General features: G+C 57.6%; 1 protein-coding gene across 1 annotated transcript in view; it reads right to left on the bottom strand.

Moving 5' to 3' along the window:
- SLC16A2 (solute carrier family 16 member 2) overlaps window positions 1-10,242 on the bottom strand; it is a 35,667-nt gene extending 25,425 nt beyond the window's left edge. The window contains exon 1 of the mRNA XM_085060044.1: window positions 9,879-10,242. Coding sequence (XP_084916170.1) covers window positions 9,879-10,227 — 349 coding nt within the window. The 5' untranslated portion in view covers window positions 10,228-10,242. The remainder of the gene's footprint in view (window positions 1-9,878) is intronic.
- Window positions 10,243-17,517: the final 7,275 nt, after the last annotated feature.

The following is a 17,517-nucleotide window of genomic DNA, read 5'->3' as shown; positions in this document are numbered from 1 at the left end:
GCACTGCCCCACTCCCATCCCCAGGTCCCAGTCAGGGCACAGCCAGACACGATGGGAACACACAGAACAGAAGGGGTAGCTCTGAATCCCCTCTGGCTGCGGCAAGGCAGAATCAGATGGTGGAGGGACCAAAAGGGCCCTGCCAGGGGCCAGGGCACTGGGAGAGCAGCCCTTGGGTGGGGGATGCAGCTGCACCAGTGGGACTGGGGCCCTGCTTCTAGAAGAGGTGAGCCTAGTTTTCCAGCCCAGTGCCTCAGCATGGGGAGCAGAGCCACTCTCAGGCCATAAAAAGCCCAGCTTGATATTTCCATCCACCCCTTCAGCCTCTAAAAGAGCTCTGATGAGCTGTGGCATCTTCCCAACACCACCAGCCTGGATTGAAGCTGTTTTTAAGTCTGGTGTCCCCTGAATCCTGATTCTTGCCATTTTTCCAAGCCTTTTAGCATTTAACCTCAGCACTGCTCCTGACCCCAGCAGCTGCCGTCAGAGCCTTGGGAAAGACAACTCCAAAATCCCCACTTCCCAAACCCACCCCAAGCTGGTGGGCAAAGCCTCAGTGGCCCTGCAGCTCCAGCCCAGGGCCATGGCAGGGGGCACTGTGCCCATGCCCCTCTCGCAGGGCGGGCAGCTCCCGCCGGGGAGCAGCCACAAGAAAGGCCCATGCGATTTGCATCGTTAGCATTCTTTCCGTTTTAATAACCCAAGGTGTTACCAGCAACACTGTTACTGATTTTTATCTCCGCAGCGCCTTTTAAGAGCTCCAATTTGTTTTTCTTGGAGATCTCATTTTGTTTTATTAAAGCTGACACCGAGGAGGGAAAAGGAGACGTTCTGGGCCCAGAACGCAAAGATCCCGTTTAAATACCCCATATAATTTTCTTGGAAACGCTTCTCCGTTGACTTTAATTAAGCTCTCCCCGGGCTGGCGAGCTTGGCGTGCTTGGCTCTCAGGCAGGTTTAATCCCAGACAAGCTCCCCACACCCCCAGTTGTCCCCACTCCCACAAATCTTAAGGAACAAACTGGGTTTTGCTGAAATACATGGATTAGTAGCTGGCCCACCATCAAGAACATCCTGACGTTGCCTTTTCGTCACTGCTCACAGCGTAAGCACATGGCTGCAACCACCCTGCTTGCTTTGCCAGCAGACCCAAAAAGCAGCTTTACTCTCTTATTTTTTTCTTTTTAATTCTCTCCTGTTTTATTATATTTTCATTGCCATTGCAATGCTGGGGATAGAATGGGGAGGTCCATCTCTCATGCCTGACTGAGCCTCAGAGCTATCAGGGCAGGGTGGCCACAGCCTGGTGCTGATGACCACAGTGCTCCTGCTGAGCCTCGTGCAGGGTGCTGCCACAAAATCAATAATTACCCCCGCCATGGTAGAAGGAAGCTCTTCAGGATGATTGCAAACACTCCAAAAGTTGGGAAATCCCAGGAGGGAGCTTGTCTGGGCATCATCTGGTGCATACCCATTATGTAATTACTGCCAATGTTTAATCATAGATACTTTTCCATCAGACTGAAATCGAAGCACAATCCTCACTGAAGGAGCTGCCACCAGATTGATTCCCAACTCGGTGGGCTCCAGGTTTACTCACTGATCTCCCCCTGCTTTGCACAGGGTCTGTACAAACCCTCTGGCCACAATGCCCAGCTCCCTGGCAAAACACCCACATCCCCTGAGAGGGAAGGATTTTGCCTCCCTTTTACGCACAGGATCAGTGGGTGGACAGATTAAGGCCAAGAGCTTGAAACAAAAGCTTTGTTTTGGTGCCTGCTGCGAAATGACCAAGAAAAGAACCTCTGGGGATGCCACTGGGAAGGGTCGCCGTGTGCCCTGGGGTCCCCAGCCCAGCTGGTGGCCGGGATGGGGTGGTGGGTGGGTGCTCAGAGCAGGTTCCTTGGCTGCAGGCACTGTGGTAGGGTTGTTTCTCCTCCCTGAGAAGGGCCCTGGTGTTTGCCCGGGGCGAACCCCAACAAGTCAGCGCATGCCGTGAGTGCCTGAGCTGCTCCGGAGCACGCGGGGCTTCCCGTCCCGGGAGAGGCAGCTCTCTGCAGGGAATCGTGGAATGCTTTGGGTTGGAAGGGACTGCAAAGACCATCCGTATCCAGCCCCCTGCCATGGACAGGGACACCTTCTGGACCAGCTTGCTCAAAGCCCCATCCAACCCGGCCTTGGCAAAGCGAGCCAGAACCCATCACGGAGCTGCTAAATCCAAATTCAGAGCCAAAAGAGTCCCATAGATGCAGAGGAGCAGGGTTTGGTGAGCTCACCTCCTCCAGCGTGAGGTTTTGCAGACCAGATTCTCCCCAGCCCATGCTGTCGGCAGCACTGACCCCAAAGCACGCTCCCCAAGTGGCACTGGGGTGCCAGCAGCGGGACACGCCGGGAGCTCCCGTTACAGCAGCGTGGTGCAATGCTCCTTGCCTGTGCCCTGCGGGATGCAGCCATGCAGCTGCGGGATATCCCCGCGGTGGAGCAGCCCCGGGGGATGCAAAGGGGTGCTGGGGCTGCCATCCTGCCAGAGTGTCCTCTCAGGGATCCCACGTGAGGCAGTGAGGCTGCTCAGAGCACGCTGGGCTGCTCTTTGCACGGAGGGCAGTGTGGCACGGCATGGCATGGCACAGACAGCATGGCACGGCGTGGCACTACACGACTGCCAAGCATGCCCACGAGGAGTTCCAGCAAAACAACTCGCCATGGGCTCAGGGCTGTGACCTGGCAGCCGTTCCCGAGGGTTTTCCCCGGTGTTTCACCTCGCTCCAGCTCTCGAGGGATGTGCTGCGGACAGGGGCAAGCTCCTGCATCAGGTACATTTTTTAGGGATCTACAACTACAAGGGCAAGGGCGGGGGCTGGGGAAAACCCCGCAAACGTGCCGCTGGAATGCAGGGCTGTGGCACCCTGCCCGCGGGGCGCATCCGAGCGAGGCCGGGGCAGCGGCAGGAGCTCCGGCCGGGCAGCGCCGCGTCCCGCCGGCCCCGGAGCTGGCAGGACCTGTTGCGCGAGGTGCCGGGGAGAGGCTGGGATGGCTCGCTCCTGCGAGCGTGTTGCAGCAATTCCCAGCACACGTCATGTGGGTTTTGCAACCGCCCCAACTGTCTCGGGGTGGATGTGCCGAAAGGGCCCGCGGAGAAGCGAGCGCTCCGGTGCCCGCGGCGGGCACGGCACCGCCCGGCGGGAGAGACGGGCACGGCCCCCGGCCATGCCCAGCCTGGCACACTGCCCTCCGTCGGGCCTTTTTCCGCAGGGCTGAATGCCAAGAGGCAGCATCTCCTTCACGGGCAATAGGAAATGATCAATCCTTCCAGGAAGAGGAAGGGAAAACCCAACAAATCCCTGCTGTAATGGGTGCAGCAGCATGTTTGCACACGTGCTGTACTGGTGTCCAGTCCTCTTGCCGCCCATTGCCATGGTGATGCCATGGGATGCACAGGCTTGAGGCTCCCTGGTGGAAAGTCAAGGAGAAGTGATTCCTCAGGGAAAGCACCAGCTGCAAGATGTGGGTGCATGGCCTCTGCCTCAGCTGGGAAATGCTGACATCCTCCTCCATGCTCTGACCCACTCACAAGTAACGCCTGAGGGGTGATCATTCCAAAAAAAAGTGTGTGGGAGAGACAGAGGTGTTTGGTGATGTGCCAGAAAATTCTGTGTGGCACTCGGACACCAGCCAACAGAACCCCAGTATGGCTGGCCGTGGTGCTCTTAGAGGCCTTTTCCAGCCTATTCCATGAGTACAGAGTCAGGGTGGAGCCTCATTTGTTTCCAGCAAGGGGGAACAGCTTTGGGAGCAGCAGGTGAGGTGGCAGCACCCAAACACCGCCCATGTCGCGACAGCTGGGTGTCACCTCATCCGGCTGTGCTGTCCCCTGCTGCTGGCATGTGCCACGCTGGCTGAGGTCCCCAGGAGCGGCTGGGATATAACAGCAAAAGGCTCCTCTGGGCTTGTATCCAGCTGGTGCCAAATCCCTCTGTCACAGCAGCTACCGGTGCCACCATCCCAGCAGGGTCACCTCCCTGCCAGCACAGCAGGAGCGGTGCTAGTTTGCTCCCACCCTGTCTCCAGTGGGAATTTCCCCACACACACACCACGGGATACAAAATCAGCCGTGGGATGATGGAAACCCATGTAATTCCTCCTTCCCCAAAGTGCCCTACAGGGAATTTGGCAGCCCCGGCTCCGCATCCACCGATAGCGACGGTCCCCGTGACACCGCCGGATTTTTTGGAAGGCTGATATGTGGTGGGATGGGGTGATTGATGGTGCTGCCTCGTACGTGGGATAATCCCTGTGAACAGACGTGTCTGGAGACGCTGGGTGAGGAGGGAGGGAGCAGAGGAGCTGTCCCAGGGACACGGGCAGTGACAACGCCCACGTGAGCTATGCACAGTCTGCCCCCAGCACTGCCAGCCAGGTCAGTGGTGCCTCCCGGCTATGGGGTTTGGCCCAACCTGATGGTCAGGTCTATTTTAAGGTGTTGGATGTGAACCATCCCAGCTGATGGTCTGCTTCCAGCTGCTGAGGGTTTTAAAGGAAATTAAAGGGTGACTTGTCAAACTTGTGGATTTCTCCCCAAAACAGGAAATGATACTGTTTTTTTGCAGCCCCACAGCCTTGCACTGCATCACAGCCTATCTCACCTCGTGCCTCCACATCCATCCCAGCCCTGTCACCTGCAGCACTGACCCCTTCATCCTTCAATCCCTCCTCATCCTCCCCCTCCTGCTCCCAGCCTAGTCTCAGTGATGGAGCTGCAACTCAGCCCCATCAAAGTTTAACCTACAATCCAAACCCCACAAAGTGGAGGTGGTTTTGTTCATTTAGTTGCAGCTAAAAGGACCAAAAACCTCCAAACCAACTGCACATCTCCATGTCCCACTTCTTCATACACCACAGCGAGGTCAAAAGACCTGCCACTGCTCAAGGACAATGGCCACCAGGAAATACAGCCCTTCATCTTCTCGGCTGGCTGGTGGAGGACACTTAAAAATAAATTAAAAACCACTAAAATGGCAAATGTGCTGGCTGAGAGGGCCCCTGCAGTCTTGAAAAACAAGAACCTCCCTTAGAAACAGCACTCCGGCCTCCTAATAACCTTAATCGCTCCCGACAGCCCCAAGAACCAGGTTTAACAACATGACTGGGCTTTGTTTGCTTTTCAGGCTGCTTTATCTCACACAGCACCTTGCAATCAGCGCAGGCAAAACCCCAGTTCCTCTAAAACTCCCCACTATTTCCCTGTGATCACAAATTCCAGCTCCCAAAACAGAGGCAGCTGAGCTGGGGGAGAGCCTGGTGCTGGTGTATTTGGCATCCCACCATGGGAAACCCCCAGTAAATCTGGGAAAGCTCCCTGGTGCTCTTTGTACTCCCCAGCTAGCAGGGCAGGGTAATAAAAACGTCCTTTTTATCTCTTTTTGCTGGATTTACATCCCCATCTGGCCTATGTAAATATTGTTCATGTCAGGGCATCCCTCCGTGGGGTTAGAGGGAGGTTGGAAACCCAGATGGACATGGGAAAGACCCCAGGAATGCTGAGCTCCACAGCACCCTCAGCCAATAGATCTGTGAAATGGGGCCAGGACAGCGCCCTGGTAATCCATAAAAGCTCCAAAGCCTTCAGATTTAGGTAAGAAGGTGACAACCACACTGTCACCTTCAGGAGATGGGAGCCTCCCAAGTGCCAGCACTGGATGATGACCCCCATCATAGTTCAGTTGGGATCATTTCCAAGAATTACCTCTTGCAATCAAAAGTAACTTGGGCAACAGGTTGAGGGAGGGGATTCTCCCCCTCCTCTAAAGGGGCTACAAGGGAGCTGGACAGGAACAGGACACAGGGAATGGTTTCCCACTGCCAGAGGGCATGGATAGATGGGATATTGGGAAGGAATTGTCCCCTGTGAGGGTGGGCAGGCCCTGGCACAGGGTGCCCAGAGAAGCTGTGGCTGCCCCTGGATCCCTGCAAGTGTCCAAGGCCAGGTTGGACAGGGCTTGGAGCAACCTGGGACAGTGGTAGGTGTCCCTGTCCATAGCAGGGGTGGAATGGGATGGGCTTTAAGGTCCCTCCCAACCCAAACTACTGTGATTTACCCTCACCTTGGAACTTCTCTTCTCAGCTCCTAAAGCTCCAGCCATGCTCACCCACCCAGGGAATCTTCTTCAGCCCAGAGAGGAGTGCATGGCTTCTTCTCTCTCTCTTTCATTTGTCTACTAGCACTGAAATGCTTTATTTTCTCCAAAACCCAAATTCACTCATTCTTACCAAACCTTCATTACAACGCTAGAGTAAAACCAGCCATTTTCACCTATGCTCAACTGCCCTGAGGATGTGAGATCAGCACAAAGAAATTCCCCAGCAAAACAGATGGGAATTCAGGAATAAATGTGACATCAGCTCTCCCTTGGCCTCAAGATCTGGTCAGTCAAGTACTGTGGTCTGTACATCATTCCAGTGTCCCTAAGCACAGCGAGCTCCAGTGGCCTCTGCTCCCTGTCTGGAGCTGGGCTAAAGAGGGGAAGCTGCTCCCCAAATTCTTGCACACACATTAGAGGACACTGATGGACACAGGGATGCACTCAGAGGAGCTGCAGCCAAACCAGACCAGCTCCTCAGGCCATGTCTCCCAGTGCTTTCAGTTCAATTTCCAGGGACCAAAACATTAAATATTAAGCGGAGAGAGTTAATCTATACCTGGGATATTGACACAATGAAGAGGGGGGGAGAAGAAAAAGATAAATAGACCCTTTTAAAAAACAAAAAAATCTATGTGTCTCTGCAGTCTGTCCCACCGGGGCTTTCCAGACCTCAGGCACAGCACCAAGGATGTGTTTGGAAGGACAAGGTACACCAAGAAGTGTCACCCTCCTGGCTCCCCCAGGGAGCTGGAGCACCCCTCTGGGACCTCTGGGGAGCTAAGTGCAAGCAGGACCCTCCTGGCTGAGGGCACAGCCCTGGTGAGGGACAATGTCCCCTCTCCCAAGGCTGGGGCAGCATGCAAGCAGTGACAGAGCAGACGTGGAGGTGAGAAGGTCAATGTCCAGTTAATGCTCCCCAGGACTGTCCTGCCACTCAGAAGGGCATCTGGAGCTGGGGAAGATGGGTGTGCTGGGATGGCTGGTCTGTCCCCTGGCTCAGTGTCAGCCCTCACTGTGGGACCAGCACAGCGACAGCCAGGGATCCCTCAGCACCGGAATGAGCCTTGTACAACCGGAGGGAAACGTCACCACTCATCTCCCAGCAAACACCCTCAAGCATCACTCAACACCTCTCCAGCAAAGCTGGATTTTTTTTTTCCTGGCCGAGTGCTCGCACGTATATTATTTTTTTTTTATTCCGGTCTCAGCATTCCTCCACTCCCCCCGCAAGAAAACAAACCCAAAGCACAGAGTGTGCCTTGAAAAGCCCCGGCGCTGGCGTCCCGCGGGGAAGGGGCACGCGGTGGTCGCAGCAGCCCGCCCGCCCCAGCCCGCCGTGCTTGTTGACATAGGCTGCACAGTATATTTCTTTAAAGAGCGGAGCCTATGCATTCGATGCATTGCTGCCACGGGGTTTGTTTTCAAAGCCTGACCCCAGACCTGAACTCCACGGATCCTGCGTTTCTCAAGATCAAACGCAAGAAAACGTGACCAATGCAAACAAGAAATAAACCTTGATAATTATAGCCGGGGCGGCTATTGTTCAGTGCCGACTAGCACCCGCTTTAGCATAAACAGAACCCTATTTTTAAAGGGATGCCTGACCAGCTGACAGCATTACTCCCCATTTTGCCTCCAAACCCCCTCTTTGATACAAACCCACCTCCCCGAGACCTGGAGGAGGTTTAGGAGAGGAGACAAAAGGCTGAGCCATGCCCACAGCCATGCTGGATGCTGCTGTGGGAGCAGGGAGCGGATCCTCGTCCTCCCAGCCTGCTCCCGGTTGGCGGGGGACGAGGGGCTCCCTGGGGTCCGCCTGTTGCTTGCAGCTGGCGGGCTCGGGCTGACGTCGCAGGACAAACAGACAGCACCGGTCTTTTCAGGAAGGCCATATCACTTAGCGCTTGGAAAGGAGCTACAATATTTTCCTGATTATGTTTGCACGCAAACGAGCGCCGCGGGGAAATTATGCAATGCTGAGCGGGGAGGGGTGGGAGCGAGGGAGGAAGGGCTGCAGGGGGGCCCCAGGCTGCACCCCGCTGCCCTCGGCCCCAGCCGGTGCAGCTGCAGCCCCGGAGGTGCCGCAGATGGGCTCCATCGCCGCCGCCGGAGCCTCGGCACGGCAGCCTGGGAGCCACGGCTCGGCAGGGGTTATTAACGGCCTCTTCATTAAGCACCCAGACCAGAATGCATATATTCGTCACCCAGGCAATTTAATTACCGAGCCTGGGTTCACCTCGCACACCCACACGCCTTTCTTTTTCGAGGCCTCCGTGCGGTCATAGCCTTAAATAAATAGATGGCAGGAACGAGAGGCAGATGCTGACTCCTACAACCTCTGTCTTGGGCACAGAGCCTTCAAACCACCAGAACTCGCAGTATTTAATTTCTTTTGTTACCGCTTCTACCTTTAGAGCCCTGCCTTAGGCTTTCTAGATACAATCACAGGCAGCAGGAAACACAGAGCTACACTATGAGCTTCCTGGGCATCACACGCGCGCACACACAACACACACACACTGCCGGCCCATCAATCACCCTAATTACGACTGGCCACACGTCCGCAGCTCTCTGTGGCACTCCGTTACTGCCCGTAATTACATGGTCGCATCGTTTCCCTGGGAAGAGTATCACAGAGTTAATTTGGGACTGTAGATGTGGTGGATCCCGTAATGAATTTCATCCTGGCGCGCTCCCCGCCGCACTCGCCGGCCGTGCGCCAGCCAAGGGAGGGAATGCGGGCAATGCCGGTCCCCAAAACAAGGCTGTGAGGTCCTCACGCACCCCTGGCACTCATCTGCCCCCAACACACTCCTGGTTTCTGGCTGCTGCCCACATCCCGTCCGGAGTCAGGACAGCACCACGAGCAGGTTCCCTCAGCGTCAAGTGCTTGTCTCCACCCGGCCAAGGGTGTCCCTCTCAGGGATGAATACGATCTTCCAGGGAGGATAGCAGGACCTGGGACAAGGCTGGGCCTTCCGACACCGCTGTCCAGCTGGGACCACCAGCCCAGCAGGCCGGCGTCCCCCTGCTAAGTCTACTTCAACAGCAGGGTCTCGGCAGCACGAAACGTCCCTTTTCTCCATGTTAACACTACCCAGTCTGCGTCCTGGGCGGGCCTGTAGGTCCTACCAAAACACACAACTGGGTGCAGTCCACGGATCTTGCTTTTCAGGGATGTTCAGTGCTGGAGACCCCGCGCCGCCCTCGCAGTGAGCGGGCAGGCGGCGCTGCCAGCCCTGCCCGGCGCGGCTTTCCCACTGAATGGACAGGGCTGGGAGGCAGCGTGTCAGCCAGGCAGATGCTCCTGCAGCGAACCCCGGCCAATGAGGCAGCCAGATAAAAAGCTTGAAAACCCATAAAATAGAACAATAATAACGCAAACTGGAGGGGGTGGCTCACACCCAGCAGCTGATTCACCGGCGCTGCTCTGCTTACCCCAAGACACACCGGCAGGACAAGCTAAGGGCGTGTTTTTCAGCCGAATTACTTTTAATTGAGTACATCGGAGCTTAGAAACACATGATGCTGTCGGAGATAAATATAGCCACGGCTACGAGGATAGAGGGGGCAGGGAGCAATCGAGACTCAACACGGCCGAGAAGGAGCTTCCAGCTCCGGGAGGCAGCGCCGGCCGCGCCGCCGCACCTTCCCCCGTTCCGCTCGGGCATCCCCGCTCCGCTCGGGCACCCCCCGCCCGCCCTGCCCGGCCCGGGGAAGGGGCCGGAGAGCCCGTACCTGTTTTAAACTCTAGCGCCGGGTCCTTCTCCCCCTCGCCCAGGTCGCTCTGCAGCATCATGTAGAGGATCCCGAAGGAGTTGTGGATGCCGAAGATGGAGCCGTTGCACCAGGCGGCGGCGAAGACCACCACCCAGCCGAAGCCGCCCTCGGGGGGCTGGAAGGGCGCGGCGGCCCCGCTCGGTCCCCGCTCAGCCGCGGCCCCAGTCGCGGCCCCGTCCCCAGTCCCGGCCCCGGCCCCGGGCTCGCTCTCGCCCGCCGCCGCCGGCACCTTCTCGTCGCGTTGCGCCATCGCGGCCGCGCTCCGGCCGCCGCCCGCCGTCCGACTGCCCCGCAGCCGGTCCCACATGCCCGCCGCCCCCCCCGGCCGGCTCCCCCGCCCGCCCCCTCCTGCCGCAGCCTCACTCCCCGCCTCCCCTCCGCAGCCTCCATCCTCCTCCTCCTCCTCCATCGCGCCGCTCGGCCCCCTCGTCCCTACCTGCGGTGGGGGCCGCCCGCCCGCCCCTCCCGTCCCCCCGCGGGGCTCAAAGGCGGCCCCGGGCCCGGCCGCGGCCCCGCATCGCCCGCCGAGCCGCCGCACCGCCCCCGCCGCCGCATCCTGCGGCGGGCCCGGCCCGGGGCGGGTCCCCGCCAGCGCCGCCCCCGCGGGGCCCGGAGCGGAGCGGGGGGCGGCAGGGAGCCGTGGGGGAGCCGCCGCTGCCCCCCGGCCCGGCAGAGACCCCAGGCTGCGGGGACATGGCGAGGGCGCGGCCGGGGGTCTCTCGGTGGCCCGGCGGGGGATGCTGCCGCTCCCCTCCGCCCCGCACGGAGCCCCGGCAGCCGCCCGAGCAGGTGGCAAAACTGCCGGCCAGGGGATGGGTTTCCTTCCACGCCGGCGTTCCCGGTGGGATTTTTGGCGTGCCCGAAAAGTTTGGAACGCGTTTTTGTGACACCGACCCGGCTCCTTGCTGGGGGAACCGCAGCAGCACCCCGGCAGCGCGGTTGTTCCCGGGGCCACGGGTCACCCCACGCTGCCTTCCCCGGGCGGGATAGCAGCGGCCACCCAAACGCAGTGATTCTGGGAGCTGTTCCCTCGCCTCTGCCTTGTTTTGCAGCAAGCTCTGGCGTTTCTCTCCTTTCAATAAATAATTACAAACCCACCAATATATTAAAGCCTGTCTTTTCACACGCTGAAGGTATTTGCACTTTCATATATGCCAAGTCTGAGTTATTATTCTTTCTTTCCCCTAATGGCTGTGTCAGTGTCAGATTCCTATCAGAGTAAAATAATACATCCCAACCTCCCGCTGCTCTTTCTTTACCTCCAGGGATATTAATTACAGGGCAGGGTGCGGAGCCGGCAGGGAGGCGGCGGCAGGGCCGCACCATCTCCCCGCTCCTCCCGCAGCCGGAGAGCAGCGCCCGGCTACGGGCTGCAGGCTGGGAAGGCTGTTGTCTACGTGCTGCGCCTCGCCGGGCCAGGAGAAGCCCCTCTGGAGCACGGCTACAGCCGGGAAAACCTCTCCTCGGCCTTCCCGCCTGCTCCCGCCGGCAAATCACTGCCAGCTCCATCGCCATCCGCTTCCTCCCCGCCGGAGGATGAGGAGCGGTGGCTCTGCTGGCTCTGAGCAGCCTCTGTGAGCGTCGGCGAGACCCGAGCTGGAGGGATGCGCCGATGGGAAGCGCGGTCTCCTCCCCTCGCCTTCCCGCTCGGGCGCCGCGCCGATGGATGAGCCCGAATGGCCCTGCCCGGTGGGGTGCCCGGCGGTAACGCCGCGCTCAGGTCAGCCTCGCTGCTGGAGGAACTGCATTTTTATTTCCCTTCCTCTCTGGTGGAGTCTCCTCCCCGGATCCCCATCTCCACAGCGCGGCCGGGGGAGGCTTGGGAGGTTTGGAAGCATCTTCCACTGCCCTCTGCCGACACAACGAGCAGCTCAATTTTAATATCCGTATCACCAGAAAGCCGGCTGAGGTTCCTGGCCTGCTGGTTTTGTTTCGTTAAGCCCTTGCAAGCTGACAGAGAAGGGATCTGGGTTACCGCGGTGGGTGCACAGGGAAGCTGCCCCCCAAAATGCTGATTCCCAACAGCAGCAGAGGGAGGCTGAATTAAAAACAGCAGTGAGAGAGGTGGGAGAGCCCTTTGCCATAGAAATGGAGACTTCACCTCCATCTCACAGAGACTTCTTCCCTCCAGAGATGTAGAAACCTCACACAGAGTGGGAAGCAGGAGGTTAATATTCCTGAGGACCTTGAGCCACACACAAAAGCCAGGGTGCAGCATCTCTCCTGGATGTTGGATGCATGGTGACTGGACAGAATATTTTTTGGCACAGGTGCCACTGGGCTGGACTGGACAACACCAGTGAGACTGGGGAGTAAAAACACAGAGGGGGCTGACAAAGTGGGGGTTCAAAGTCTGGGCTGGGTGAGATGGTGGAGGATTCATCCAGGAGGGAGATGCAGCCTGGGAAGCTTTGGGAAGCTCAGGCAGGAAGTGCTCTGCCTGCTGTAAGACCATCCCACCCAGAGGTTCTGCGGCTTCATAACCACATGATGGAGGAAACACAGAAAAACCAGATAAAGCTGCTCTTCCCTGGTTGAACTCGATGCCAGAACATCCTCCTGTGTCTGTCACATGGTTTTCCTCAAAGCCCTGAGCCTGCCAGCTTGCTAAGGGATGCAGTGGATGGCAGCAGCACAGCCAGGCTCTCCAGATCCACACCTGGCATCCCTGGAGAGCTGGCAGGGCTGGTGCCATGGCTGATGAGCCACCAGCCAGGTCTGCAGCCTGTGCTTGGCTTTAAACCGAGGTGCCACAGCCTCTGCCAAAGGGATTGGCACCTGCACAGAGTGTGTGCTGCTTTTGCAGGAGGGGAGGAGTGACCCGATGGAAACATCCGTGCAAACACTTTGCAAACTGTTGTGGGAGGACATGGCCTTGGAGAATACAAATTCCTGGCGGCTTTGCAGCCTGGCTTTGTTTTAGTAACACAGGGACTGGAAGAGGGTTGTCCTGAGGGTGAAACATGGTGACAGCATCTACTGCTTGGCCAAAAGCTCTGGGAAAACATCTCTGGTGGTGAGCAGAGATATTCAAGTGCTGAGCACAGCCCCTTCCCATCACTAGTAATGCTCCTTTCTTTGGATTGGAGTTGTTTAGATTGTTGTTTAGATTGCTGTCTAGATTGGAGCAGAGCTGCTACATCTGGCCTGGCAGAGACACTGTCCCAGAGGAGTGAGTAGCTCAGGGGCAGCCTTAGGGACCTGGCAGCACTCACTCCCTGGCAGGGATGCTGGGATGCAGCGTCTGGAGCCCAAGGCTTGTCCCAGGGAGAAGGCAGTGAGAGGACCAGCACACCATAACATCCTTCCTCTGCCTGACCTTCCCATTGTTTGGGACCAAAAATATTAGAGGTGGCATTTTCTACTTTTTAAGCGAGATTAAAGTCGATTCTACTTAGCTTGGCTGAAAAATGAGGCAACTTAAAAGCGCTGGTGTGAGCAGTGAGTTTTCAGGGCACCACGTGCCACCAAATCCCACATTTGGCTTCATATTGGCAGTGGAAATCACGGCACTGAGTCCACTCCAGTGACTCCATTCTGGGAGAGGAACATGGTGCTGCTCAGACATCACTGCCCTACCTGATTTTCCATGCAGCTGAGCAAAACCACTATTTCTGGCCCAGACATAGAACAGGGCGGATCTATGTTGTACAAAAGTGCTTCTGGAGCAGTGTAGCTGCCTGCTCACCTTCAACCATCCAGCTGAAGAGGTGTGGAGGACATTTTCTGAGCGTGCTTCACTAGTTTTCCATATTTCCTTTGAAGCAGGAGCTACAAGGGCACGCTCCTATGGGGAAGTGGAAGTTCCTGCCCAGCCCCACCAACCCCAACCACGATGCAGCCACCAGCGGCCGCCCCAGCGCTGCCGTGTAACCCCACGGGACCTCGGCAAGAGAGAGGTGCCAGAGATGCCGCGCTGATGGGAAGAGCTCGAGCCGGCACACAAAGGCGGCAAGGATCCAGCTGTAAATTAATATTTTATAGAACACCAAGAAAAATCAGAGAGGCTAATTACAGCGATAATCATCACGGCCCGGAGGCATTTCCATGGAAGTCAGGAATTACCCGGGATTACCTCAGCCCTCGCAGCAGCCTGCGCGGGAGGCGAGCGCGTGCGGCGGTGGCACGGCACCCGCCACCTCCTCCCGTGCCAGCCGGGGGGCCACAGCCCAAAACAAGAGCTCTGGCAGCCTCCTGGCATCCCATTCCAGACGTACAGCGTTTGGTTTGCTGAACTGAGTGGAGGGGTGGTGGAGCCGTGGGGTTTGGGGCTGGGTGCTCACCTGGGCCCCGCTGTGCCTGTTTACCCCCAGTGCCACTGATGTGGGAGCCACTGTTGATCCTCAGCTGCTTAACACCCCGAGGGGTTCAGGGCATCACTGGCAAAACGTTTGTGGATGTTTCCCCAGGGTGACTTTTTCCTATGGTTCATTAATTTACTGTTATTAAGTGAGATTTGCATAGTTTATCCAGTGACAGAGTGAATTCCCTTGGGAAAGAGAGAATTCCCCATCAGCTCCTCACCTCGGAGGGTGGGGGCACTGCCCAACTCCAACATGGCACAAAGCTGGCTCCTGACAAGCCTGGAACATCTCCACGAGCTGGAGAGCCCAGGCAAAAACCATCTTCTCCCACAGCCCTGGAAAGCGACGTTCCTAACCTGTAGCCAGTAAAGAGGCAGAGAAGCTCTGCAAAGACCTCCTGCTGGCAGAGCGTCTGCCAAAATGTCCCCTTGGCCCAGCCACCCCCCGAGGCTGTGACAAGCTGGCAAAGGTCTCTTGTGCTCCCTGGCTCCTGTGTTCCCGTCTGCCTGCTCCAGGAGCAGCTCCCTGCCTTTCCCTGCCCACCCCTCAGGGTGTGAGCAGATGGCCGAGCTGTGTGAGACACCTGGAGCACCCTGCCTGTGCCCCCAAGCTCAGGTGTGTGTGGGCTGAGAGCACCCAGCACCGCAGGAGATGCTCTGGGTGCTCCAGGGGCTGAGGCAGCTCTGCCACCCTTTGGGTTTGCTGCTGGCACTTTCAGGGTTTGGGATGTGCTGACTACTCCTGCCACCCTTCGGGTTTGCTGCTGGCACTTTCAGGGTTTGGGATGTGCTGACTACTCCTGCCACCCTTTGGGTTCGCTGCTGGCACTTTCAGGGTTTGGGATGTGCTGACTGCTCCTGCCAGCTCTGAGAGCTCCGGAGCTGCTCCAAGCAAGGGCTGGGGGTCACAGAGGGCTGCAGGCAGGAGGGGACAGCTCTGTCCTTGAGGGCTGCTCACCCCTCCATCCAAAGGTGAGTCCCCCCAATCCCTGCCGGGTGCTGTCATGGTCCTGAACCACATCAGCATTCTCACCCTGAGCGGCTCCACTTTGGCTCTGTTTGGGTCAGGGAAAACTTTTACTTCAGTTTTTGAGGTGACAACACCTCTGGAAGCACCAGTTTGTGCTCCAACACAGGGACAGGACAGCTGGCCAAGGCAGCCCAGGATGAATGCAAAGAGTCCATCCGGGGTGTCTGTGCCACCCTGGCCACTCGAGGAAGGTCCCGGGGGACTCTGGCAGGAAGGGTTAGAGCGAGGGCTCATCAGCCGGGGCTGGTGTGAGCTGCAGAGCTGCCCGAGAACCTCCGGGCATGACAGAGCTGCCCTTACAGAGCTGCCTGCAATAAAGCTGGGCTCTGGGCTGGGACACAGCCAGACCCCCCAGTCCAGCCTAGAGAGTGCTCAGGAGAGGGCAGCTGTCCCTTTTGGGGTGCCCTCGCCATTCGCCCATGCCTGTTTTCTCTTCCTGACGAGCACCGGGAGCAGCAGCCTGATGTGCTGCGAGTGAGGAGCTTCTCCCCGCTGCCTGCGCGCTGCTGGATGCGGCGCCTTCCTGACAAACACGGCTTAATCCCGCCCTGGAGCGCTCCGTAAAGAAATCAAAGCGTGAGTCATCTCCCTCCAAACCTCAAACCGTGTCACAGATTATCCCTCGTGCTGCTGAAGTTCTTTCTTCCCCCACATGCCTCGGTGGAAAGGGAAGCAAACACGTTTCCCACATCGCAGCTCCCGCACAGCTCCAGCCACCTGTCTCTCCTGCTCGCTCTGCCCTCTAGGAGCGGCTGGATTTACAGCAGTCAGAGAATCATGGAATCGTGGAATTGCTTAGGGTGGAAAAGCCCTCATTGAGTCCAACCATTCCCACAGCACTGCCAAACCCGCCACTCACCTATGTCCCTAAGTGCCACATTTACATATCCTTTAAACCCCTTCTGGGATTGTGACTCCATCGCTGCCCTGGGCAGCTGTGCCGGTGCTGGGCAGCCTCTTGGGTGAAGAAATTTTCCTTAACGTCCAGTCTAAACTCCCCTGGCCCAGCGTGAGGCTGTTCCCTCTCCTCCTGTCCCTGTTCCCTGGAGCACAGCCTGACCCCCCCAGCTGTCCCCTCCTGTCAGCAGCTGTGCAGAGCCACAGGGTCCCCCTGAGCCTCCTTTGCTCCAGGCTGAGCTCCTTTCTCAGCTCCCTAAGCCACTCCTGGTGTTCCAGACCCTTCCCAGCTCTGTTCCCTTCCCTGGATGCATTCCAGTACCTCAATGTCTTTCTTGAAGTGAGAGGCCCAGAGCTGCCCCCAGGATGTGAGGTTCTGTTTCTGTGGGTGCCTTGTTGTGCTGCAGCACCAACTTCCAGCCTTGAGCTGCCCTGGGTTGCCCTGGCCAGGGCTTTGAGGAAGGGCTGTGGGGTCATTGGAGCCTGCCCTGGCTCTGCTGGCATCCCTGGCATGGACGTGCAGCTGTCCTGGGCAGAGCTGTGTGGTTTTCCCAAAGTCCCTGAGCGAGTCATCTGCAACGGCGAGTCCCTTACCCAGCCTGGAAAATCCCTGTCAGTCACTGGGGCTGGAGTGTGGATATAGCCTGGGATGGGTTTGTTGTGGGCTGGAGTGGCCTGAGAAGGGCAGAACCCTGAGGTGGGGTCTAGTGGGAGGTGACCCTGCCCATGGCAGGGGTGTTGGAATGGGATGGTCATTGAGGTCATTCCCAACCCAAACAATTCTGGGATTCTAGAACACCCAGACTTGGATTTTGTTAGCTCCAGCTGAAGGCTTTGACCTGGTCTGAGACCAAGGAGCACCCATGGGCTATGGAGAGAGGGGAGCTCATTTGGAGGGAGCAGCATCAGACCTCCAACCCCAAACCATGAGGTGAGACCTCCAAACAATGAGATGAAGTCCCTGAAGATGTTTGTACTGTAGATGGTCCAGTCCTTGTGCTGGGCCACAGAATGATGGAATGTTGTGGTTTGGAGGAGATCTTTAAAGGTCTTCTAGTCCAACTCCCTGCCATGGCAGGGACACCTTTCACTGTCCCAGGCTGCTCCAAGCCCTGTCCAACCTGGCCTTGGACACTGCCAGAGATGGGGTAGCCACAGCTTCTCTGGACAACCTGTGCTGGTGTTTTACCACCCTCATTGCAAAAACTTCTTCCTCATATCTGGTTTAAATCGTCCCTCTTTTATTTTAAAAGCATTACTTACTGTACTATCACAACAGGTCCTGCTAAAAAGTTTGTCACCAGCTCTCCTGGAGTCCCTTTAGGCACTGGAAGGGGCTCTGAGGTCTACCTGTAGCCTTTTCTTCT

The sequence above is a fragment of the Lichenostomus cassidix genome, chromosome 4A (assembly GCF_008360975.1).
Source record: "Lichenostomus cassidix isolate B80296 chromosome 4A, HeHo_3.0, whole genome shotgun sequence".
In the NCBI taxonomy this organism is placed as follows: Eukaryota; Metazoa; Chordata; class Aves; order Passeriformes; family Meliphagidae; genus Lichenostomus; species Lichenostomus cassidix.
This window is presented reverse-complemented; position numbering and strand designations above follow the sequence as displayed.